Below are 26,884 nucleotides of genomic sequence, written 5' to 3'. Positions count from 1 at the left end.
TGCTGGGTTTATTTTTAGATCACTAGGGGCATGTGATGGGGTTGCTCAGCAGATCTGATTTGTTGACCAGTCTTATGTAATTCCAGGTGATAGCGCAAAATTGTATGAATAAACTTGGGAGTTGGGATATGGGGTTGACATGACCTGGGTAGCTATAATAATGCACTGAATTTCTAAAAAGCATGTTTGTGGGAGGAAATTAATTATTATAGGCAGACTTTTGCACCCATTTACCAATAAAATGATGATGATTTCAAATAAGGGATGGATGACTTTGGCACACTTTTATCCAAAGCAACTTACAGAGCATTTAGTGTATGCATTTTAACTGTAGGCTGTGTGGGAATCGAACCAACAACCTTTCCAAAATACAACAACACCTCTCTAGAATACAAACATCTAAATCAATCCCAGTAATATGGTACCTAGAATCCAAGTTCCCTTCATTTAATCATTATTTGACTATATATTCCTATTGGTTGAAGGACATCATGAATAATAGTTAACATCATTCTGCACAAAAAATATAAGATGTAAGTGTATTGCAATCTTCTAGCCAATCTGACAGATTATTTACTGCACAAGACACACCTTCAGAAACACATACCAAACAAATGAATCCCCTGTACCTTAAAACAACTATTAATAATTTTGGCAGGCCTTGCTTTACTGCTGTCTTGGAGATATTTCAGTTGGCATAGTTCAGAGGGGGCAAAATACAAGAGAGCACACACTTCCTGGAGCTCCAAACAACCCCCACAGAAAAAAAGAAAAACAAAACTAGCCCATGGAGGCAAACGCTTCAAAGTTCTAGCCTTATATCCGATGGATTGGATGTATTGTCCTGGTGATCGGGACCAATAAAACGGGTTTTTATCGAGCTGTGCTTTTTGGGATAGAGAGAGGCCGATGTACGGCGCGACGGTGGCGGTGAGGAGTGAGCGCTGCGCGGAGGGGAGATCCGTCGACCTCACTACCGCGAGCCAACAAACGGCCTAGCGCTAACACACTCACGAACAGCGGGTTTATGTCGATGGGATACGCATAAATGCACTCTACAGAGACCCCGACATCTATACTCTTGTTGAATTGACGGTCTTCGTTGTCGTTTGGCATGTCTAACGTACTTTAAACTGGTTTGCAGCCACTTAGCCGTTCGGCTAACGGTTTAGATTGACAGGTTAGCTCGTTAGCCGCTAAGCCAAGTTTTTAAAGTGACTTATTTTACACATATCGCTGTGTAATGCAGACCGTGTGGAGAAAAGAGGTGCACCAGCTCCCGGTTATATTGTAGAAACCGTTCAGTTTTGACGGCTGAAGCGTTTTGAGACTGTAAAGTCTTGTTTTTATGTATTAATGATTAGCTGGCTAGCGAGCTAGCGATGTCTGTGCCCTCCGCCGAAATGCTGGAAACACCGCCCATGTACCCGTTTGAGGAGATAGATTATAACGATATTGAGGTCGAAGAGGTAAGTGGCACGATAAAGTTACTTAATACTATTATTTGGTCATGTTAATAGAGTTGACAGAAGTGTGAAAACATGTAATATTGTAATAAACATCTCTGTACCACCCCTGCAAGCAGTGGGACATCTGACATGTATCTTCTCCATACCTTAAATTTTCAATGAATTTGGTTTTTTTTGTCGTTTTATTTTTATATGACATTGTTTTACACTATGCATTATGGTGAAATCAATATTTTTCTATTAAACTACTTTAAACTGTTGCACGTATATAGACGTATTGCAATGTGGTGTTAGTTTTGTTTAAAACTACCCTGTGTAACTTGGTTGTTAATCTTCAGTTCAGTCTCTTTTATGTATTTAATGTTAAGCCTGTTGTGTTTTGTAGGTGGTGGGCAGAGGGGCGTTTGGCGTTGTGTGTAAGGCCAAGTGGAGAGGCAGAGATGTGGCCATCAAGACTATAGAAAGTGAATCTGAAAGAACTGCCTTCGTGGTAGAGGTATTTCTTTTCTCTTATTCACGTCTTCGGTCACAAAGCCATACTTATTTTTATTCACAAACTTTATTTTAGAAGATTGACAGATTTACCCATTATCTTTACTCTAGCTTCGCCAGCTGTCTCGTGTAAATCACCAGAACATTGTGAAGCTGTACGGTTCCTGCAGTAACCCGGTATGTCTCTCTAACTTACTGCATTCTGCATATAAACTTGAAGGGAACTTTTTCCATGTTTAAGTGCTATAATTGAGTCCCCAGTGCTTTTATCAATCTAGAAAATGTGTAAAAGAACAACCCAGTAACTTGGTTTGGGTAAACCATTCTCTGCAAGCATGTGAAAAAATAGGTAATTGAAATTTGGCTGCCCTTGTGATGTCAAAAGGGGATCTTATTATAATAATGCCACCCCTTAATCTGCATTATCCAACTACGGCACTGCCATTTAGTGCAGAGAGAGAGATAATTGACTGCACAGTGGAGTTTCAATTTTAACAAATCACCATTATGGCGATCTGTGTTTGCATTTCACCAGCTCGTTTGCATATAAAAGGACACATGACTATAAAGTGGCAATTTTAACATGTAGTAATAAATCTATATGGTATCAGGGCTCCAGACTGCCACCAAATGGTGGCATTTTGCCACCCAAATTTGAGAGTGTGCCACTGAATTTTACATCCAGTCGCACATGTGCGACCAGAAAATTTGGCCTTTTTTTGTGATGTGACACTGAATTTGAAAAGAGCACATTGTACTTTCTGCATCTATCATTAAAGTATTTATTAGTAATACAGTTGGAATTAGTAGAAATGTGAATATTTGTGCCCCTAAATTTTCTAGGTTGCACCCCTAAAATTTTCAGTTGGGGGCCACTGGCTCCTAGTGAAAAAAGTTAGTCTGGAGCCCTATTTTGAGCTAAAACTTCATGTATGTAGTCTGGGGACACCAAAGATTTATTTTACATCGTAAAAAGTTCTTGTGAAATGTCCCCTTTAAATCAGAAAATCTCTTAGTTGTTTATCTGTTTGCATAAGAGTTTATATGTAACTCTGATGGTATATATGCATTAGTTTGGTCCATATATCTTTTGCTTGAATACAGATGTTTGCTTTTTTGCAAAAAGTTTGTACAACAAATGGTAATAATCTGTTACTGGGAATTTGTCCGCAGGTATGTCTGGTGATGGAATATGCAGAAGGGGGTTCGTTGTATAATGGCAAGTTACTTTGGACCACTTTTTTGAACTTTTGAATATTATGAGACAATTATTGGTTATTGAATCAAATGGGAGTTTTTTGTTAGCTTAGAAGTCTTCTTGAAAGTCATGTACCTTTAGATGTTTGAAGAGCATTTGCAGACTAGCCTAAAAATATTTTGGGTAATGAAATGGAATGTAGTTTTCACATAAACACTCTATTAGATCATATATTCATGTTTGTTCTGTTCTGGAATTTATTGACCATAATGTGAAAATGATAGTACAGAAAATCAATACAACATACCCAAATTTGCATCGAATGGGACAGATTTTTTTTGTTGTTGCAATTTTATGCAATTATACATGTTTATTGATGTTTTATAGACCTCTATAAAACTTTTGAAAAACTTTATTTTTTTTATAATTGTAACTTATCCATAGACATGTGCCTGAGTTCTTTTTATGTTCCACAAGTAGCATTTACGTTATGGTTAATAAATAGCCATTGCCTAAAGACCACCCATGTGCACACCAGTAAGCGTGTGAATGATTTTGCATGTATGTGTGGTTGTATTTATTATGGTGTTCTGTGTTTGACAGTGCTGCACGGTGCAGAGCCCCTCCCTCACTACACTGCATCTCACGCCATGAGCTGGTGCCTACAGTGTTCTCAAGGGGTCGCCTATCTCCACAGCATGAAACCAAAGGCTCTCATTCACAGGGACCTCAAACCTCCCAAGTACGCACCTTTTTTATACTTTTTTTCTCATCTCATCACAATGTCCCGTTTATGACTTTCACACACACCCCCTTTGACTCCCTAGACATTTAGATTAACGCAAAAAAGCTTTGTGTTTAACAAAAGTTTTACAGACTTGCATGTTTTGTCCAACAAGATAATTTTCACAGATGAAAATAACTTTTAAGTCTAAATGCATTCACTAAAAATTAAAAGCTAACATAAACTACATCATGGTCACTCGACATCAATGTCATCACCACAAAGCTTCTGACAACTCTTTCAATCTTTAATAAACACATTTACAAAAAATTTCCTACCTTGTAAAAACCTTGTGGATGGATTTTTAGGGGGAATTTTGCCCAAGTTGCACTGTTTGAGATCTTCATACGTGATGACGTTAAAAGTCCCCGATAACGTCTGTAGTCCCATGTAGCAACTAGTTAGCAGCAATCCTTTTAAGACGCATAAAAGCTTTTAAAGTCACGAGTAAGGGTATTACTGATGTGTTTTATGTTGTAGAATAAAACGTGTAAATATCTTGGGCCTGTGTTAACTCAAGATTTATTTAAGGCGTTTAACCAAAACCCCATTTAAAACATTGACTTTAAAATGATGGAACTGGAAGTGCTAAATATGAACTTGCTTCCAGGTTTTGCCTCGAAAAATACATCATCCCTGCGGCACTCTATAGCCCTGGCATAGACTTTTTAGCATTTGAGACTCATGTTAGAACAAGGTGTATACAACAACGTGTCTCCCTTGAAAACATGCAATCAGATCACCTGAGACTGATGTTAATACAAGATGTAAACAGGGTCTTTGTTTTCACTGCCTGTAGTGACTGATGAGTATGAATGATGGAAACATAGCTGGACTGTTGTTGCCATCCATTCATCATCTCGGGTCTCAGGGGGCATACGCTCTGAAGTCTTGCACAGCATCACTGACATCATGGTATCGTACAGTGTTGGCCAGGTCTTGTTATTTATGAGGCTGTGCTTGTGAAAGACCCTGGCAGCACACCATGGAAACTACCATCTGGCTTCTCTCCCAGACACCTAGAATGAAGTTCTTGGGAAGAACTGGGTTGTAACTAAAGGTTGATGTATTGCTGCTCACTAAAGCTGGCATCTAACCCTGTGAACTGTTAGCAAGTGCATAGGCTGTGTTTAATTGAACTAAAGCACAGTTGGTGGGTTGCTTAACTAAAACTGCTCTTTTTAATACTAGGAAATATTGCTGGGAAACTTAGGGTTTGCCTTAGGGTTGGTCTGGTCAGTGCATAGCTTTAACTTACCATGAGATCCCTGAAATCTTGACTTTGGTATTATTATTATTTATTTTTTTGTGCATTAAAAAAAATTGCCCAATAGATATTTGGAGGGAACTAAAATTTTGTATACCTTATACCACTGTAACTTACTTTGTATAAAAGCGTCTGCCAATTGCATGAATGTCAATGTCTGTGCTCAAAAAGTGCAAAATAGTATTTTTTTAGGTCAGGTTTTTAGGTTGCTGTCAATATAGGGTATAAAAGTGTGATCAGAGGTTGTGTTTGCATCAGGTGTATACCCACGATACTGAAATTCTGTTTATGCTAAATTTCTTTCTTTCTGGAAAAATCTGTTTGGTTTATCCTTTATTTTGAACTACTTTGTTTTTCTTCCTAATCTGCTCCTGGTCGCTGGTGGCACGGTACTGAAGATCTGCGACTTTGGTACAGCATGCGACATTCAGACACACATGACTAACAACAAAGGAAGCGCAGCCTGGATGGCCCCTGAGGTGTTCGAAGGCAAGTTCCACCCATAAGGGTTTTTGACCATTTTTAGCTCAAAATGGTTTCACTGTGCATTCACACTTCACATTGTCTATTTAGTGTTTCACCCATCTTTCAAATTAATTATCTTCTCTAAGCCTACTTCAGTTTTCACAATTACTCATACAAATATTTTCCTAAAACCAGAAGCTCCTGGCCTAGATGATGAATGAGCCATTATAATTTAATGCATGTGTTCGCAATCAACCCGTAATGGGTTTCAATTTTTTCCCAAACACGTTCGGGGGCACTCAGCTGTCAGGGCGGTCGAAAGAAACCTCAATTAGGAGCAGGTTGTTATCTTGTTTGTTTGGGGAGGAGCAGAATGGCACGCTATTATACCACTAACGTTGCCAGCAGAGGAAACACCGTGCTCCTCATTTGCCACACTGACAACGGTATTATCAGAAGACCAGAGCAAGTCAGCGTAAAGACATACTAGTGCGAGCCGCTGTAATTTAAGAATAATAAGAGCGGCAATTAGGGCTCTCTAGGGCAGGATGAGAGGAAATTAGCTTGTGTGTTCAAAAGAGCCGACAAGTTAAAGGCGCCCCCACCCTGAACGATGGAAAATCAGCTTTGGGGAAATAGCTTTTGTTCTTTGTTGTGTGGTACCTTTTGTCTCCATCTCCTCTTTATGCAGATGTAAATCATCTTATCTTTTTAAATCCTTTAAGGTCCATATTTTAATGTGTTTCTGTCCATTGATCCTGTTTGTCTGTGTTGAAGGTAGTAACTACAGTGAGAAGTGTGATGTGTTCAGTTGGGGTATTATTCTGTGGGAGGTGATCACTCGCCGGAAGCCATTTGATGAAATTGGTGGCCCCGCTTTCCGCATCATGTGGGCTGTACACCGCGGTGAGTTTTGGGCTAACATATACAAGACTTTGCGATTATTTTTTTTATCACAAAACTGTTTAGTGACCATGGTGTTCCTATAGCACAGTTGGTAGATGATTGCAGTAACAGTACACACATTGATAAAATTAGGGATGCACCGATACCACTTTTTTTGGAATACGAGTACTTGCATTTTAGTACTTTCCGATACCGAGTACTTAATAAAAAAAAACATGATTTAAATTTACAGCTTTAGTCATATAATTTAACAAAAAACAAAGGACTAGTTTTCCAGTTTGTTGTAAATTCTGCCTCTTTGGACAAGACAAGAGACATTAACCCCTTACACGCTGCTCAAACATAGACATTTCTCAGACTGTGGTATTGATCCCCGGTATCGGGGGACTTTTAACGAGTACGAGTACTTTAAAAAAATGTGGTATCGAGGCCGATACCCGATACCATTATCGGTATCGGTGCATCCCTAGATAAAATGTATACCTTGTAATGCACTGTAAGTAACTTTGGATAAAAGTGTCTGCCAAATGCGTAAATGTAAATGACCAAGGGCTGTATAACGCCAAAAGGACAGAAAAGTATTAGGAAGAGAATAGTATCTGTAATGTAAAACAAGCATTTAGCCTCAGTGGTGTGACGTGTCTTCACATGATAAACTGGGATATGTGCAATTTAGTGCTGGGACGTAATTTAATAACGGTATTTTTATGATATAATTTTCGCGGTTAAACAATAATGACACTTCGATAAGTGATTGATAATGATTTATGATTAAAAATTTCATTTGGTCATATGACCGGCTCTAGTGCAATTACATTTAAAGGGGACATATCATGAAAATCGGACTTTTTCCATGTTTAAGTGCTTTAATCGGGTCCCCAGTGCTTCTATCAACCTAGAAAATTTGAAAAAAAAAAAATCAACTCAGTAACTTAGTTTTGGTAAACAAGCATGTGAAAAAATAGGTAATTAAAGTTTGGATCCCCTTGTGATGTCAGAAGGGGATAATACCAGCCCCTAATCTGCAGTATCCAACCATGGCACTGCCATTTAGTGCAGAGATAAACTAATTTGCATTTTAAAGGACACACCCAAAATGGCACATTTTTGCTCACACCTACAAAGTGGCAATTTTAACATGTTATTATACATTTTCTATATGATATTTTAAGCTAAAAATTCGCATACGTACTCTGGAGACACCAAAGATTTATTTTACATCTTTAAAAAGTCTTATGAAATGTCCCCTTTAAATGCGTAAAAATTTTAAGTGGTTTTGCTTTTAATCTGTTCTAGGGCTGCACGATAAATCGCATGCGATACCACGCCAGGGTGTCCGCGGGGTTTTAAAAAGTATTAAAAAGTGATAAATCAAAATTGTCAAATTTAAGGCCATTAAAAGTGTTAAATTCGGCTTAGAGGTATTATTTTTTCCAAATTAGGTATTATTTTTTCAGACTATCAGGTGTCCTATTCTGATTGAAATTCTATCTGCGTTCGCGTTAGTTCGTTTAAATATGGGCTTTAGCATATCTGGGCACATAATCAAAGATCTTTCGTCTCTGGGATGTTATCAAAGCCTGGAGTGGAGCCAAATCACGTTCCTCTCTCCACTGTGAGCGTACTGAAATAACTACGCACCGGATCCACTCCGGGTTTTCTGACTGTATCCCGTTAAACTGAGGTAAAACTATTTCAGCTAGCATGGTCAAACTTATAAAGCAGGAAGGCTCCGATGTTTTGAAGATCGATAAAGGTGTAAAAGACCAATGGAGATTGACTTGGCTTAGCGAAATGATGAAGATTGGCAAGCCTTTCTGTTCAGGGGCTAAGAAACCCAAACAGCCAGGTAACTTGCGTGTCTCCGCAGTATGACTGTATTTTGTAAACTTCATGTGGCGCCACAAGAACCAAGAGGCAGATGACATCCAAATCCCGTCAGAGAGATTGACGAGGAATCATATGAGGAGACTGCTTCCAAAATGCTCTCGCGCGACTTTGATGTCATCGACCTGTCGGTTCTTGCAGTTGCATTTGCGTGTGGTCACAAAAACGTAACATTTGTCCATATATTTAAGCACAGCAGTTTAAAAACAAGTGATTTTAAGCCATTCAAACACAAACAACAGTGCTAAATGTGTCCGCTGTTTCTGTGTCAGAGGAGCACGCAAGCCGTGCATTCGTTTCTCATTGAGCTTGTGTTGTAAGTATTTTTGCCGCTTTATTGGCCTTAAATAACACATATGTTTCTGTGTCAGAGGAGCACGCAAGCCGCGCATTCGTTTCTCATTGAGCTTGTGTTGTAAGTATTTTTGCCGCTTTATTGGCCTTAAATAACACATATGTTTCTGTGTCAGAGGAGCACGCAAGCCGTGCATTCGTTTCTCATTGAGCTTGTGTTGTAAGTATTTTTGCCGCTTTATTGGCCTTAAATAACACATATGTCTCAAAAATCCCGTCTTTGCAAATATCCTCATATAAACACGACCATTTAGGTCTTAGAAAGTAAACAGCAGAAACATTGCGCATAAAATAGCACATCAGCGCTGCCTCTATGTAACACATTTAGTTGATAAAGGTACAATCATTCAATTTCGTTCACTATGGTTACAGGCATCCTGTGTGAATTGTACACTAGTTTAACTCGAGTTGCTCGTTCAGGGTTTATATTCATACATAACGTTTGTATAGCTGTGACTGTAAGCTGTTGTGTGAACAGAACAGACCCTGGATTATTCGTTTATGTGTAACGTTACTGAACCAGGGTTTCCGCGGGGTTGTAAAAGGTAGTAAAAGGTAGTAAATTAAAATATGCCAAATTAAGGCCAGTAAAAAGTAGTAAAAAGTAGTAAACGTCATCTGACGAGGTAGTAAATTTTCGATTGCCTTTTGTAATGTTATGATGCCTGGAAATTAGTTCAAATCACCTGCATATCTGGGCAAATAATCAAAGATCTTTCGTCTCTGGGATGTGATCAAAGCCTGGAGTGGAGCCAAATCACGTTCCTCTCTCCACTGTAAGCGTTCTGTTATCACTACGCACCGGATCCACTCCGGGTTTTCTGACTGTATCACGTTAAGCTGAGATAAAACTTTTTCAGCTAGCATGGTCAAACTTATAAATGCAGGAAGGCTCCGATGTTTTGAAGATCGATAAAGGCGTAAAAGACGATTGACTTGGCTTAGCGAAATGATGAAGATTGGCAAGCCCTTCAGTTCGTGGGCTAAGAAAACCAAACAGGTAACTTGCGTGTCTTTGCACAAGGGGTCCTGTATTTTGGGGGTAAATGATTTCTCACGTTACTGATCATCCGCGTCACGCTTTTTAATGCTATGCTGATATAGCCAGTGGCTGGTACAACGGGTTTGTTTAACTCGTGAGTAAACTTCATGTGGCGCCACAACAACCAAAAGGCAGATGACATCCAAATCCCTTGAGAGCGATTGACGAGGAATCATAAGAGGAGACTGCTTCCGAAATGGTCTCGCGGGACTTTGATGTCATCCACCTGTCGGTTCTTGCAGTTGCATTTGCGTTTGGTCACAAAAACGTAACATTTGTACATATATTTAAGCACAGCAGTTTAAAAACAAGTGATTTTAAGCCATTCAAACACAAACAACAGTGCGTCCGCTGTTTCTGTGTCAGAGGAGCACGCTAGCCGCCCATTCGTTTCTCATTGAGCTTGTGTTGTACGTATTTTTGCCGCTTTATTGGCCTTAAATAACACATATGCCTCAAAAATCCCGTCTTTGCAAATATCCTCATATAAACACGACCATTTAGGTCTTAGGAGAAAGTAAACAGCAGAAACTTTTGCGCATAAAATAGCACATCGGCGCTGCCTCTATTGTAACGTAATATTTAGTTGATAAATGTACAGTCATTCAATTTACAACTGTCACTATGGTTACAGACATACTGTGCGAATTGTACACTACTTTAACTCAAGTTACTCGTTCAGGATTTATATTCATACATAACGATACTGTATTATTACTGTGACTGTAAGCTATTGTGTGAACAGAACAGACCCTGGATTATTTGTTTATGTGTACTGAATAATATGATATGAAAAAGTTGTATTTGTTCACATTAGTAAATGCATTATATAACATAAACAAACAATGAAAAATATAGAGTATATAAGCATTAATTAATTCTTGTTTATGTCATTACAGTAATTGATGGTAGTTCATGGTGCATTCACTAATGTTAACAGTTTCAATGTTGATTAAAAAATTATTAGTAAATGCTAAAATAAATACATTTACAATTAATAAATAATTAATAAAAGATTCATTTAAGGTGGTAATATTCATGTTTTCTTTTTATACAGTATAGTAAGTTATTTAGCTGTTTCGCCTTAATTTGAAATGCCCTGCAAACTACAGCTACCTATATGCAACAGGAGACTTCAATATGGAATTTATGGCAAAAAAAATCTCCCCTTAAAATGCTATTGGTCTCGCCTACATAAAGTGTTAGGTAAAGGAATATGACTTGCCCTGAAAAATATTTCAGTCAGAAGAATTTTTTTCACTTTAATTCTTTTTTGTATGTTATATATGTCAAAATCTGTGTAAATGATAGAAAGGTCGCTGATTAACACTTGCCATTCAGTGTCGTGATGGTTTTAAAAAATATTCTGAAGGTAGTAAAAAAGGTAGTAAAAAGTAGTAAATTTAACTTAAGGATTTCTGTATAAACCCTGTGAACAATATGATATGAAAAGTTGTATTTTATTTGTTCACATTAGTAAATGCATTATGTAACACGAACAAACAATGAAAAATATAGAGTATATAAGCATTAATGAATTCTTGTTTATGTCATTACAGTAATTGATGGTAGTTCACGGTGCATTCACTAATGTTAACAGTTTCAACTTTGATAAAAAAAATATTAGTAAATGCTAAAATAAATACATTTACAATTAATAAATAATTAATAAAAGATTCATTAAAGGTAATGATATTCATGTTTTCTTTTTATATAGTGAGTTATTTAGCCGTTTCGCCTTCGCATCTGAAATGCCCTGCAAACTACAGCTACCTATATATGCCACACAGGAGACTTCAATATGGAATTTATGGCAAAAAATCTCCCCTTAAAATGTTATTGGTCTCGCCTACATAAAGTGTTAAAGGAATATGACTTGGCATGAAAAACATTTAAGTCAGAAGAATTTTTTTCACTTTAATCAATGTCTATTCTTTTTGTATGTTATATATGTCAAAATATGTGTAAATAATAGAAAGGTCACTGATTAACACTTGCAATTCAGTGTCGTGATGGTTTTAAAAAATATTCTAAAGGTATTAAAAAGGTACTAAAAAGTTGTAAATTTAACTTAAGGATTGTTGTATATACCCTGCATGCGCATCACGTCAGTAATGCCGGTTCCTTGATTAGTATTAAATCGCCATCAGCTGTTTTCAGATGGCGCGACATTAACTGCACAGAGCCGTAGTTCCCTGACAATTTGGGCCATATCGCATACATATCGCAGGCGATATGTCCGCGATAATTAATGTGAAATTGCCTTGATTGTCAGTGAACTACGGCTCTGTGCAGTTAAAGCTGCTCCATCTGAAAACAGCTGATGGCGATTTAATACTAATCAAGGAACCGGCATTACTGACGTGATGTGCGTGACAAACACATGCGATTTATCGTGCAGCCCTAATCTGTTCCTATGAATTAAATAACCTTCATTAATCTGATGGAACCACACAGTGTGTATATATAAATTGCAGTTGCCTGGTTCCTGACAATTATTTTATGATAATCTGTATGAATGAAGACCCTTGTGGATGATGGTATTTTAATGATAGCAAGTCATCTATCTGTCTGCAGGTACTCGTCCACCTCTCATTAAGAACCTACCGAAGCCCATCGAGAGTCTGATGACTCGTTGCTGGTCCAAAGATCCATCACAGCGGCCTTCAATGGAGGAGATAGTAAAGATTATGCTCCACCTCATGAAGGTAACATCAACCCTTTGGCATGCCAGGCTGCTTGTCTAAATCATTCTGTGACTGGCCGTCAGTGAGATTTTAACATCATATTTGGTCTTTTCCTCAGTATTTCCCAGGATCAGATGAGCCTCTTCAGTACCCCTATCAGTATTCAGATGAAGGCCAGAGTAACTCTGCCACCAGCACAGGTAAAGGGAACCACAGGAGACTTATTGTGCTTTTCCACTGCATCGTACCCAATGGGTCAGGTCATGTCAGCTCACCTTACTTTGGCTTGGTTAGCTTTTCCATTGAGTTTAGTAACACTTTAGAGTGAGAGGGATTATGGGCGTGGTGTTATATTTGCGCTGCTTACTGCTGTGACATCATACAAAAAGTGAAAGCGAGCACCGTTGGAATGCAGTGTTTCCCATACGTTCATTTATTTGTCAGTCCACCACAAAATCAAAATTGACCAACACAAATAGATGTTTGCACATCGCGTTTATCACTACCTCTGTCTAACATGACAGTTTCTGTACAAACACCTGTGGCGTCAGTCGACGCGCTCCGCCGAGCCTCATTTAAGTTGCATTTAAGCATATTTGCGAATGTGCCGCCAGGAACTGCATGTCTGGAAAAAATTTGGTATGGTCTTCCTGATTCTGAACCTGTGGATGTTTTTCATCGCTAAAAGGGAGTTTGGGAACTTATAGCAGAGCACAGATGACAACATGTTTGCTTGAGACAGCGCAAGCTAGCATGAAGGTAAAGCTAATATTTTACATTGATGCTGGTAGTGATGATTCTCTCAGACCAATCAGTGACCTACAGTGTTTTCGCGTCACGTTTGGTATCAGCTCGGGTCGCTTGGAACCCCAACCTAGGTGGTACTAAAAAAAGTATTGGGTACTACATACTGCACCCAGTGGAAAAGCTCCCAAAAGTAAGCTGTCCCAAACCAAACCGTGGGGTACTATGCAATGGAACGGCGCCATAAGAGATGTCCCCAAAATGTCATCTAACCCTCTTGTGGCATTGTGGCTAGTGAGGAGAATTCATTTATCGACGGCTAAACATCTGATATAAATAGATATACCAAAATTAGATGGTTTGATTAGAATATGCCAGACTTCTTACGGAAATTTTGCTTTGCATACCTATAGAAATGTACTAAAGTCGTTTATGTTAATTGTTGCTCTCTAACCCAGGCTCATATGTAGACTACACGTGTACCAGCAACAAGAATGACATCAACATGGAGCACACCAACTCCCCTGGCAGTAATGACACCATCAAATATCCATACAAACCAAAGGTAGCACATCAACAGTATGCTGAACAGTCTTTTGAGAAACCTCCGAAATAGGTTGTAAATCTATACCTCTGTGCTTTTCAGGTTGACCCGTTGAGACCTGGTCTCCCTCTCTCTAGAGGGGGCAGTGTAGAGAGTCTCTCTGGCAGGTCGCATTGTATTCCTTCCGACAGCAAACGAATAAGTGTCGATCTTTCCGAACTAGAGCACAGATTGCCCTTTGCCCCTGCAGGTAACGTTTAATTAGTCATTGCTTGATTTTGGTAAAAGTTTACCATTTTGTACTTGAACTTGAACATATAGTGTATTTGTCAAGTGCACATTTTTCTATTTCTGTCATCAGTTTAGCTTCAAAATTCTCAGGTTGACCCCTGAACAGGCACCACTAACAATGTCCTGGATATCGATCTCACTCCTCAGTACTTGCACTGGCTAAAAATTGCGTACACCAGGGTGTACCAATGACCCCAGCCAGTGCTCCCAAACATACATCAGACACAAAAAGCTCATTGCATGGCATCTCCATTTCTCCTGTAACTCATCCTTTTGCAGCCCTGACATGTTAGTGTCTAGATCCAGCAGGCTTCATGCCTACCTGCCTGCCTGCCTGCCTCTGCATGGATACGTTTGTAAATATGTCGCATGTATGTGCTAATGCAGCTGAAGAACGGAAAGACTTCCTTCACCCAGTCTGCCTTGATGTCTTCCATTCTCTCTCTTTGTCTCTCTGTCTCAGTACACACATTGTCTGCATGCCTTTGTGGTCGTCGCTACATGCGCGTGTCTTTATGTGTGTTTTTGCAGCACGTCCACAATTTAGGCGAGGTCACCGTAAAACGGCGTCATATGGCACCATTCTGGACATTCCCAAGATCATCGTCACAGGTACCGGGAGTTCGGGTGCTCCCAGCAAAAAAGCTTATAATCAGAGAGGGGCGTCACATTGGCGCAGGAATTCGCATTGGCTGTTACTCCAAGATTACATGCATCCCCCTTCACCCGTGTCCAGTCTGGACAGTTTTACTGATCAACAGGTTATCAAAGGAAACTTCTGTCATTCACAAATGTATATATTAGCTGTTTGTAAGACTATGGTACTCAATTAAACACAATATTTTATACCACATTTACATCTTTTTTACAGAATGTGAAAAAATCAGCACAGAATATATACACTATTCATCAGGCCCAGACAAAGTCTATTCATGCCATATTCCCATATCATGAGTCTATCAATTCACCATTTTGTTTATTAAACAGCTGTTTCATATAAGGGATTTGATGGAGGATAGTGATGTTGGAGTAACACCCGTTCCAATCTTTTCTTTTTGTCTCTTGTTCTCCCATCTGTCTTGCTTATGATAGTAGTGAACCTAAGGCTGTGACGTTCACCTCCCATCTTCATGTCTCCCTCTGGCCACAAGCTGCTGTTTAGCATTTTATGAAAAACATCAGACAAATACAAATTTGATGTAAAAACAAAAATCATTATGCACCAATCAGCACATGTGGCAAATATGGGTAACATGCAGATGTGGATGGACACGCAGTGTCAATGGCTTGCCTTAGTGTTCCTGTTTGGCTTTATAGCAGGTGAAAGAGGATCCTCCCATTTCTCTCACTTTCTCAGCGGCCGTACGCTCACCTTCGCTCGTCCTTGTCTCGCCTGCAGAAAGGATGCCGACCAACGCTCTGCTTTTCATTCTTCCCTCCTCCACGCGTTTATTAAGTTGTTCATTAATTCAGAGACTGTGGTCCTAATGAATCTCTTTCACATTGAGGGTCATCACTATTATTATCATCATCATCCCTAATAAAGTCAAAGGAAATGGGGACAGTGAAGGATTGCACAGTGGGAATAAAATAGATCAAAGCATGATGAAGAGGTTTTTAATTTGGTGTAACAATAAGAAGATCGAATCGGCTTCTGAATTGTAGCCCTCATCCACGCATGCTCTTAACATGTCAATCATTTTTGTTTGTTTTTTCAATAGAATTCATCTCATCAATGACAATCATTGTTAATTGAACCGAATAAGCAGCATGGTTTAAATTGTGAATTTTAATGGGCTGTTTTAGCGCTATGGCACGTATTAAATACATGTATTAAAGCATGTTTGGGTAAGCTTTATTGAAAGTATCTGTGACTGCTGTCTATCATTTCAACGCATTCCTTAATTTGTAAATAATACATGCAGTTTTAGATGTACAATGTCTACTTTTTGTTAAAGAACTTGTTTGAGATGCAAAGTTGTCCATATAGAGCTAGGATTTTGGTTTGTCGCTTTCATGGCTATAGGAATACCAAAAGAAAGTAACAAAGTTCACTTAACAAGGTTGTTACTTTGCACATACTAGGTTAGTAAGCAGGTTTGTTACATTAGTTTCATGTGTGCAATGTGTAACTTTTAAGGTTTTGGAGTGCTGTAAATGTAATATAAAAATCTAAATAATTTTGGTAACCAAAAGCAGCCATGAATATTGCGTAAGGCCCTGTGTCCACTGGAAAGGTTTTTTTTTCAACCTGGAGTATAGTCTGTTTTTTTACGTGTTGGCAAGCATGTCTTCCCAGGCATCTTTTGTTTGACTTGTACTTGTATACAGACTAGAGGTCTTCTCGGGTCCAAAGAAATGGACCTGACCCGAAATGACCCGAATTACTTTATAACCCATCGTGAATACATTTTTATTTTTAAAGAAAGACCAGAGACAAACCCGAGAAAATTAGACCCGAGTCCGACCCGAACTAGTCGCAATTTTTTTTAACCCGACTGTACCCGAATGTAAACGGCACTCACGCACTTTCACACAGAAAGTAACTCCGGTGGTCTCGCAACCAATTTGGCGAGCTGCTCCATTTGTTTTATTTTGTTATCTGATGACGACACCAAGGTAACCACTACAATTTACATTTAAAATTGACTGACATGTCTGTCTCAACGAAAAGTAACCTACCGTCAGCCACACAATGTCACAAGCACTTTTGGCAAACAGATGAGAGGTTTAAAAAGGACATTGACGCACACACGCGACGAGTTCGGGTCCGTTCGGCAAAAAACACATTCATTTTAAATTACCCGAGACCTGATGCTGCTATTATTGTACCCGACTTGTGTCTGAGGCACATGGGAAACCTGTAGACCCGAACCTAATCGGGTTTCGGGTCGGACCTCGGGTTTTTGGATCTAAGAGGACCCGTGAAGGCCTCTAATACAGATGTTTAAAATAACATGTTGCAACAAAATGCAATGCATCACACCAACCAACTGGTAGATTGTCCGACAACAAAACAAAATTTTATAGCAACAAAGCACTCGGCTGAAGAAATGCTTGCAAGCGTCCACAATCGGCATGCGCCTACCATTTTCAGATGCGTTGTAACCACTGATCTATATAAATGACTGGATTGCGCATAGAACGCTTACGGCGCATTCACACGGGGCGTAAGCGTTAACGCTTAACGGAAGGCTTGTCTGAAGCGTGGCCAACAACCAATCACAGTGGCCGCTACACATGCTCGATTCTTCCATAAACGTAATTGGCTGGCTCTGTCTAGGTAATTTGCATAAGGCGATCTGATTGGCTGACACACGCGTTGCCGCTTGAAAAGTTGAGAAATGTTCAGCTTCTGCCGCGAGCAACGGCACTGACGCGGCGTCGACGGATCCACAATTCAGTTTGGCAACGCATGACGTCACCCATTAAAAGTGAATGCATTAACGCTGACGCCCTGTGTGAATGCGGCGTTAACGTAACAGCGTGAGGTGAAGCCAGCGCAGAGTTCGAGCCGCCATCTTGGTATACCCAACCGGCAGACGGCGTCATTGACTTCCATTCAAAATCCTGTTTTAAATTCACCCGCTTTATAGCGTATCAGTCACGCAAGATTATTTTTAGGATATGTGTACGTAAATTAATGGTTAATTCTGGTGTTATTTGCAATGTTTATGTTTTAATCGGGCAGGAAAATGGATTTATAAAAAAACGTTAAGGTGAGTGTGTCTGCTGCGTTCTGTTAATGACACGGGTATAAATAAAGTGTTTTTTGACATTCAGCTACACGGTCAGCGTTATTTCTCTAAATAAGTTCAGGTAACTTGTAAGTTTAGATACCATAAAACCAGCAAATTATTGCATGCACATACGGTACAAAGTATGATTATTTATTTAGATTTCAGAATGAGCACGTTTGTCATTAATACTAAATATCCTGCGGTCTGTCTGCTGATCTGATACTGTAATGAAGATGAATGTATAATAACTGATTAAAAACTAAAATGTACAACTTTCAGTAAATAACTATGTACATGCTTAGGACGTTTGTGTTGTAATAATGTACAGGGTAACTTCAGATATAAAAACGAAGACTAGTAAAGTGATGTTTTTTCATTAAAATCTGATCGCGTCCATTGGTTTAATAGAATGTTTGGGTATACCAACATGGCGGCGCGGTGGCTTCACAGATGTGACTTCATGCGCAATCCAGTCATTTATATAGATCAGTGGTTGTAATGCTTTAGTGGACATAGGGTCTAAGCATTAAAGGCGTAGTGCACAATTTCTGAAAACCGCTTTGGAAAAGGGAGTTAGGCCGACTACCAAAACACACTTGTAGCCAATCAGCAGTAAGGTGCGTGTCTACTAATCGTCATTGTTGCATGGGTTGCGTATGTGTGGGGCGTGTCTATCAAAAGAAGGTCCAGATTCTATTGGGGTAGGGGCGTGTTTGTTTAGGTGCCTTGTTTACCCTGCCTTTAAACTAAAATATTCCTTGTAGTAATTTGGATCATGTGTTTTTCAGCACAAATATTTAAAGTGAATCATTTTGTCATAGTCGATAATAGGTACTTTTCACCCTTGCCGGAACTGAGCTGCATTCTTTACCCAAATCATGGTTTGTTTGTAAAGACGTTTGTTTGTGTATAGACATTCTTTAGTAATCCTCTGTCATAGGATCTTATAATAGTCATGATTGAAAGCACAGCTCCTATCACCATTGATCCTTTTGTTACCATAAACTCAAACTCACAATATAGGGATAGGAGCTGTCCAATCAATGCAGGACAATCTACCCGTGTGATACTGTAGGTGTGGTCTGCTGTTTTTGGTGTGCGTGTGTGTGTTTTGAGGGGTCTGGTCACGTGATGACCACATTACAGGAACTGCTGTCATAGTAGTGAGTGGGATCAAATCAGTGCAGCTGTCTGAGTGTCACATCCCTCTTGCACCAACCCTGGGGCGAGAGCACGTACACTACCAAGACTTATCAGATTCCTCTTTTTGTTTTCCCTCTTTCCCGACCTGCTCTTTTCACAGCGACCTGCGAGCCACACAGACGCAGATCAGTGCAGGACCTTCCTGCCATTGGTACTGAGTCCAATCAGGTAAGATGCTCCACATTCACACTTGCAGTCGTGAGGAAAGAACCAGGAACTATTTAGAGGCAATAAACAGAAATCACAGCGGTGTGTCAGACAGAACAAAATCTTTCAGTTTGTGCTGTACGCTTATCTTCTGTGCATCGTAGAGGTATTTTGTTTTGTAAGGAGAGCTCATGTCTGAATGTGCACTGGGAGGATGTACTAGCTTATCAGATGAAGGAAGAAAGGGGGGAGATGTGTTTTGTTGAAGGAGATAGAGGTGTTGTGGGTGTAGATTTTTTTTAATCTGCTGTGTGCTTTATGCACACCTCAATCCTAAAATTGTTAACTTTGTGTCTTTAAAAAAATCCAGACGAAGTCTCATAATTTCATGATGCGTTTGGGAGCATCAGAGTTTGATTTCACATTGACTTTAATCTTTGACATGGCCTTACTCAGTATAAAGATATCAAGGTTATATATATTTCACAGGATGTTCTTTATGTATAATGATTTGATGCAGAAAACAGTAAATCAGAATAATTGACTTAAGCTAGGTTTTTACAGAAAGACTCACTTGAGAGAGCTTGCGGAGTTCACTCGAAATTTCGAAAGAAGCAGGCACGTGATCATTAATGGCCAATATTTATTTCTGTCCTTGATACTATTTATTATTTCAGGATGTGCTTTTGTATTTATGTTAAAAGTTTCTTTCTTTCACATGTACAAGAACATACCTACATTTCTGCATTTGCACGTACATATCCACAGTTAGTCATTTATGAACACATCCTTGTTCGAGATTTGAAATTTTATCTTAAAGGGACACTCCACTTTTTTTGAAAGTATGCAAATTTTCCAGCTCCACTTGAGTTAAACATTTGATTTTTACAGTTTTGGAATCGATTCAGTTGAACTCCGGGTCTGGCGGCACCACTTTTAGCATAGCTTAGCATAGTTCATTGTATCTGATTAGACCATTAGCATCGCGCTAAAAAATAAAGAGTTTCAATTTTTTTCCTATTTAAAACTTGACTCTTCTGTAGTTACATTGTGCCAAGACGGACGAAAAATTAAAAGTTGCGATTTTCTAGGCTGATATGGCTAGGAACTATACTCTCATTCCGGGGTAATAATCAAAGACTTTGCTGCTGTACCATAGCTGTAGCAGACGCAATGATATTACACAGTCCCCGAAAATAGTCCCCTTAGTAACTTTCAATAGCTACAGAAGAGTCAAGTTTTAAATAGGAAAAATATTGAAACTCTTTGGTTAGTTTTGAGCGCGATGCTTAATGGTCTAATCCGATTCAATGGATTATGCTAAACTATGCTAAAAGTGGTACCGCCATACGCGGAGGTCGGCTGAGTGGATTCCAGAGCGGTGGAAATCGGATGTTTGACTATAGGAGAGCTGGAAAATGAGCATATTTTCAGAAAAAGTGGACTGTTCCTTTAACTCTTTTCCCGTCTTTTACGAGTTATCTTGTCAATTAAGAGAAAACGCTTCCGTGCCAATTACGAGTTTGTACGACAATCCATATTTCTGCTATTATCCACTAGGATACCCAACTCTTACCCAACTTATAAAACACTGAAGCATCCACTGATCCAAAAAACTTAAAAACTATGTTTTTTATGTATGTATGTATATTTAAAGAAAATTTTCTGGAAGGCATTAAACTTTGTGAAAATTAAAAAAAATGCTGGAGCTGGCTGGCAACTTGTAAAGGTTAAAAAGTTTGGAAGATCTGTTGTAATTTTTTAATGAAATGTTTACACGCAGGTTTCATGACAAAACGTGCAAATTATCTTGTAGTCTATGTACTAGACTTCTTTGTTCTCATTGTCAAGATGAAAATTCATATTATTATTTTGAAATTGATGATTTTACATTGTTTGACCAATCACAGGAGAGCAGGAACAGTAGCAGATCATCCAGCCCCAGTGTGAGGATGATTACACCGGACAAGACAGGTAGAGTCTACCGTTTTTCTCCTGAGCGCTGTATGAACATTTACATGTATGCATTTGGAAGATGCATTGTTCCAAACTGACTTTAAAAGCATACATTACAAGGTATACATTTGTATCAATATGCATGTTTCCTGGGTTCGAACCCATGACATTTTTCATTGTAACACCTCTTTACCACTGAGCTATATAGAAGCACACATAAATCAAATTGATAACCATACAGTAATAAACATATAGACAATCAGTCATAACAAATAGGGTTTTTATGTAAGGAATAATTGACAACGGGCATTTTAATTATTCTAAAATAATGCACACCCAAGGTAGTAATGTTACACCACAGGGGTGCATTATTTTCAAATTATTTGAAGGCCCAGATTCAATTATTCTGCTTATATCACAGTTACCACAAATATTGCTCCGCAAGCCATTTGATAGGTTAGGTATGTGTTTTACAGAAAAATAATCAACACCTGTGGAACATTTCTCAACCAATCAGAATAAAGCATTCAACAGGCCTATGGTATAAATATGTATAAACAACAGGGATTTGTTGGTTTCCATCATAAGCAGAATAGAGCAGATTGTGATATTAAAAGATGAACTATGCTGTTGACGTCCAGTCAGCATGACCTTACTAAGAGTTTACAGCCTTAGTCTGAGCTGCAGACATTACGTAAGCTTCATCAATAATGGATGGCTTTCTCCTGTCTGACAGGATTATCACTGTTCACTATCAGCATTACTCCACAAACCACTTTCTGATCTGCAGTTGAACTTAACAATAAACAAGTCTCTCATTCATAGGTATCATCAATTAATGCCAATGTGATGTTAACTAAAACCGTTTTCCTTTCCCTTTAGATACCAATGGCTCTGATAACTCCATCCCGATGGCCTACCTGACCCTGGACCATCAGCTACAGGTACGCAGTTTTGATATTGTGTGTCAGACTTGATATTGTATAACTTCTCATGCATGGAAACTCTCATTCTCATATCTATTTGTGGGGTCAGTGGTTTGATGTCCATAGTGCTTCAGCATTTCTCCTCTCTGAAAAGATTGACAAGATGTAAAAACAGCCCTTTAATTGAATCAAGTCTGGGACACAGTGTTACAAAGCCTTTTTGACTCTATTTATACAGCGGAATTTGGTTATAAATATGTAGCAGCACATTGACAGTGAGACGTTTTGGTATTTTTGCCATCATGACTGGTGTTTGTATCATCCTTTGCATTTTGGATTAATTGGACGTAAGCTGCAAAATGTGATGAGTGTCTGTATGTGTGTTTTTGCAGCCTCTGGCCCCATGTCCAAACTCTAAAGAGTCAATGGCTGTATTCGAGCAGCACTGTAAGATGGCACAGGAGTACCTGAAGGTCCAGACAGAAATCGCTCTGCTCATTCAGCGGAAGTAAGTATAGTCACGTTTTCATGAAATTGTGATTCATACAGGTCAAGCTTAAGCACTTGAACATAAAGAAAGATATTTTGAAATAAATTTGTAACTGAACTGATCAGAAGCCCCATGGACAATAATAGTACTATGGAAGTCAATGGGGCTACTGATTGGTTTGGTTACAAACATTCCTCAAAATATATCTTGCTTTGTGTTTACCAGAACAAATACATTTTTACAAGTTTGTAACAACATGAAAGTGAGAAAACAATGACAGAATTTTCATTTTTGGGTGAACTATCACTTTAAATGTGAAGGTTTTTGTGCTTTATTTTGCAAGTGAGTTTTATAGCACAGCTCAGGGGACATACAGCGGGAAAATAAATATTTGACACATCAGCATTTTTATCAGTAAGGGGATTTCTAAGTGGGCCATTGAGACAAAATTTCCACCAGATGTAGCCATCAAGCCAAATATTAAATTCATACAAAGACATCAGAACATTTAAGTATACAAGTTGAGTCATAATAAATAAAGGGAAATGACACAGGGACTAAATATTGAACACACTTTATTTAATACTTTGTAAAAAAGCTTTTGTTAGTGATTACAGCTTCTAGACGCCTCTTGTATGGAGAGACCAGCATCTGCATTGCTCAGGAGTGATTCTGGCCCATTCTTCCACACAAATTGTCTTTAAATCTTGAAGGTTCCTTGGGCCTCTTTTATCAACTTTGATCTTCAGTTCTCTGACTGGGCCATTCAAGCAACTTGATTTTCTTTCTTTGAAACCACTTCATTGTTTCCTTGGCCTTGTGTTTGGGATCATTGTAGATCATTGTCATTGTAGATGGCAGCAGATTTTTATTCAGAATGTCCTTGTACATTTCTCCATTCATCCTGCCTTCAATAACATGAAGTCTGCCAGTACCCCTTGCTGAAAAGCAGCCCCAAACCATGATGCTTCCACCCCTAAACTTAACTGTTGGTTTGTTGTTCTTGGGGTGGTGGGCAGTGCCATTTCTTCTCCAAACATGGTGTGTAGAATGCATGTCAAAAAGTTCAATTTTGCTTTCATCTGACCATACTGTAGTCTCCCAATAATCCACAGTCTTCTTCAAATGCTCTTTCGCAAACTTTAACCGAGCCTCAACATGATTTTTGTTCAGCAATGGAGTCTTGCATGGTAAGCGTGCATGGATGCCATGGCGGTTCAGTGCATTGCTTAGTTTTCTTTAAAACAACAGTACCTGCTGATGCAAGGTCTTCCTGAAGTTCTGCCCAAGTGGTTCTTGGCTCTTGGAGAACTCTCCTGAGTATCCTTTGGACTCCTCTGACAGGGACCTTACGTGGAGCACCTGATCATGGCCGGTTTATGGTGAAGTGATGCTCTTTCCATTTCCGGATTATGGCCCCCACAGTGCTCACAGGAACATTCAGCATTCTGGAAATGTGCCTTTAACCATTCCCAGCAAAATGCTTTTCAACGATATGATTACGACGATCTTGAGAGAGTTCTTTGCTTTTACCCATCATGAAGTCTTTCCTGTGTGCCTCCTGGGTAATGAGAAGCCTTTGTAGGCCATCAATTAGGACAAAAGCAGCTGATATCAATTAGTACTGATAGGGGGCAGGGTTTCTCTCTCAATACTGACAGATTTCAGGTGTTCTCCTGGCTTTCTATGGCATTTTGGACCTTGTTCTTTTCATGTGTTCAATACTTATTCCCTGTGTCATTTCACTTTATTTATTATGACTCAACTTGTATACTTAAATGTTCTGATTTCTTTATGAATTCAAAATTTGGCTTGATGGCTACATCTAGTGGAAATTTTGTGTCACTAACCCACTTAGAAATCCCCTTATTGATAAAATGCTGATGTGTAAAAAAAATGTATTTTCCCCGCTGTAAGGAACCATTAAATAATAATATTTGGCAAGGTGATGGCATAATAAAGGGCACCTTACTTTGTTACATAAAGTATTCAATTTGATATTGGGTAACCTATTGGTTAAATCTCTTTAGAAACGAGCTGATAGCAGAACTGGACCAGGATGAGAAAGATCAGCAGAACGCATGTCGCCTCGCACAAGAGCACAAGAAGCTCCTGGAGGAGAACAAGAGTCTGTCAACCTACTACCAGAAGTGCAAGAAGCAACTGGAGCTGATCCGAGCACAGCAGCAAAAGAGACAGGGCACCTCATGAACCCACTTTAAACACACCCCTTTTCCCATCATGTAACAGAGCCAGACTGACTCTATAATCACAGTCCCATTTCTATATTCCTCCCTGATCCAAACATTGGGGTATAACTGTAGTTTGGCCCTCAAAACACCTGTTAAAGCCACCTCATGCCCACGCCAGTGCACGGCGTCCGTGACCACGGGTCACTTTCGCCCCTGCAAACCGTTCCGAGACCCTGCGCTCAACTGCACAAGCAATGCTGCGACACATGCCTGCGATTTCACAGCGGGATATGCAGCAGCGGGGCCAAGCTGATACACACTGTTTCCTGTGTTAGGAGATCTGGAAACAGCTGCTGCTTGCCAAATGAGCCAGCAAGTTTGAGTGTGATTGCAACTATTTTACTTTAAAAGGGGAAAATGTGCATCTTATGCCTGGGCTTTGAGGTCACTTTAAAACGAAAAAGAAACATGAGCCCTGTGGAATGTCAGTCATTTTGCTTCTCTAACATCCCAGAAATCCTTGCAAGGTTTGCCTCGTACCCCTCTGTTAGGTGTTGGTCCTTGAGAATGTGAAAGCTAATGATACAAAAGCTAATTTTATAGTTTTTAATTCTAGGTTTTTATTTTATAGCTTCCACTTCCACTGTGTACTTTTAGTTTTAACCCTTTTATGCAAAAACAGTGCTACAGGCATCCGTTTTTTTTGTTTTTTTCTATTTGTCTACCCTAGACGGTGTTATAATGTCTGTTTTGTCCATTTTGATCGGGGGATGTATCTTACAAATGCCTTCCATGTCAACTCTGTGTTTATGAACAAACATAGGGAAGATCTGCGCGCGTACGCGACTTCACAAGAAAACTCGTAATCTGCTTTATTACTGTCCCACTCGACAGGGCGCTTTAAGTCGAAACTAGCAAGTAAAATGGACTTGTGTTTGAGATTGTGAGTACAAACATTATAATCATGACTTCAGTATTCTCGTGTTTCTTTGATCTTTGTTGTGTATCTTTATCTAACTTATCCAGGGTTTTTAGAGATGCTTCATAGTTTGAAAGTAGGGGAAAGACACTCTTTCTCCAAGTTTAATTTATGTATTTTTAGTTCACATGATGCCTTGGAGTTGAATTGCTTGCATTTACTTGACTTACGTTGCGCACCTTCCAGGCTTTATGTAATTGTCAGTATAGAGACGAGAGTGCGTGGCTTTTTTGTAAAAAAAGAAGCTTGTATATGCAATATGAATGCAATCAAGAAGGTAATGCATGCCCATTTTGTTTGGCCTTTATAGTCAATATGCTGCAGAAATCACGATACGGGCAATTTCATTTATTCCTTCATGCCTGTATTTAAGAGTTTAAAACCGAAATGAGTCATATTCTTGATCACACCTTGTTTACTCATAATTTAATCCCTACATTTTTGCACAGTCCAGCCAAAATTGGTGATCACTGATTTTGGAGAATGCTTACTGTTAAACTCTTAAGCATTGTGAAGACATCTAGATGTTCAAGGTCTTGTTTTTCCCAGAAATCTTTGTTGTTGTTTTTGTTCAACAGTGAAGTGGTGTATTATTATTTACCTATCTTTTTCAGTTTAGTGTTCCTGATGAGTTTCTGTACTATGTGCTGTAAATAAGATGTCTGATTTCTTAAGCTATTGGGAACGGGATACACAGGTGAAGGTTGCATCTTGAAATAAATCGAACCGGTAAACATCCATGTCTCCAGGGTTTACTGTCTGAGCAGTCTCTCTGTGACAGGCAGTCACAAACGTTTCATCACGTCTACAACTGAATGATTGATGGTTTGCTAAATTTATAGTCGCATATAAAATGAAATCGATTTTTGGTGTTTTGCAGTGACTGTGCCTTGACATTTATATTGTAGATAAGAACGCAATTCTAGAAATTCCACTCAATGGTTTTGCTTTAAGTGTTCATCTAAAAAAAACTAATCTATTTTATGCAAGAAGTTTTCTAAAAAAAAAAAAATATCCATATTCCCTGTGTAGTGTAGGATGATATGATAAAAATTCTAGTCTTTTTAAGCACACGTGCTAAACTGTTCGCTTTAATTGCTTATATCTTCTGTATGCGAATG

At 39.0% G+C, this 26,884-nt stretch overlaps 1 protein-coding gene across 4 annotated transcripts; it reads left to right on the top strand.

Moving 5' to 3' along the window:
* The first annotated feature begins 687 nt into the window (after nt 1-687).
* map3k7 (mitogen-activated protein kinase kinase kinase 7) lies at nt 688-26,499 on the top strand. 4 transcript variants are annotated; one of them, XM_055185789.2, is made up of 17 exons: nt 688-1,469; nt 1,855-1,965; nt 2,073-2,138; nt 3,135-3,180; nt 3,763-3,901; nt 5,575-5,703; nt 6,457-6,581; nt 12,442-12,572; nt 12,670-12,751; nt 13,754-13,860; nt 13,942-14,089; nt 14,662-14,742; nt 19,174-19,241; nt 21,131-21,194; nt 22,059-22,120; nt 22,495-22,610; nt 24,623-26,499. In XM_055185789.2, the coding sequence occupies exons 1-17, from the start codon at nt 1,383-1,385 to the stop codon at nt 24,801-24,803; spliced, it is 1,743 nt and encodes a 580-aa protein (XP_055041764.1). In that variant the 5' UTR covers nt 688-1,382; the 3' UTR covers nt 24,804-26,499. The 4 variants fall into 4 exon arrangements, with proteins under 4 accessions (XP_055041764.1, XP_073712097.1, XP_055041765.1 ...); XM_073855996.1 differs by having other exon boundaries at nt 690-1,469; nt 5,575-5,699; nt 6,453-6,581; XM_055185790.2 differs by lacking the exon at nt 14,662-14,742 and having other exon boundaries at nt 691-1,469.
* The last annotated feature ends 385 nt before the right edge of the window (nt 26,500-26,884 follow it).

The sequence above is a fragment of the Misgurnus anguillicaudatus genome, chromosome 18 (genome assembly GCF_027580225.2).
Source record: "Misgurnus anguillicaudatus chromosome 18, ASM2758022v2, whole genome shotgun sequence".
In the NCBI taxonomy this organism is placed as follows: Eukaryota; Metazoa; Chordata; class Actinopteri; order Cypriniformes; family Cobitidae; genus Misgurnus; species Misgurnus anguillicaudatus.
The sequence above is the reverse complement of the archived record's forward strand: the minus strand, read 5'-3'. Positions and strand labels throughout refer to the sequence as shown.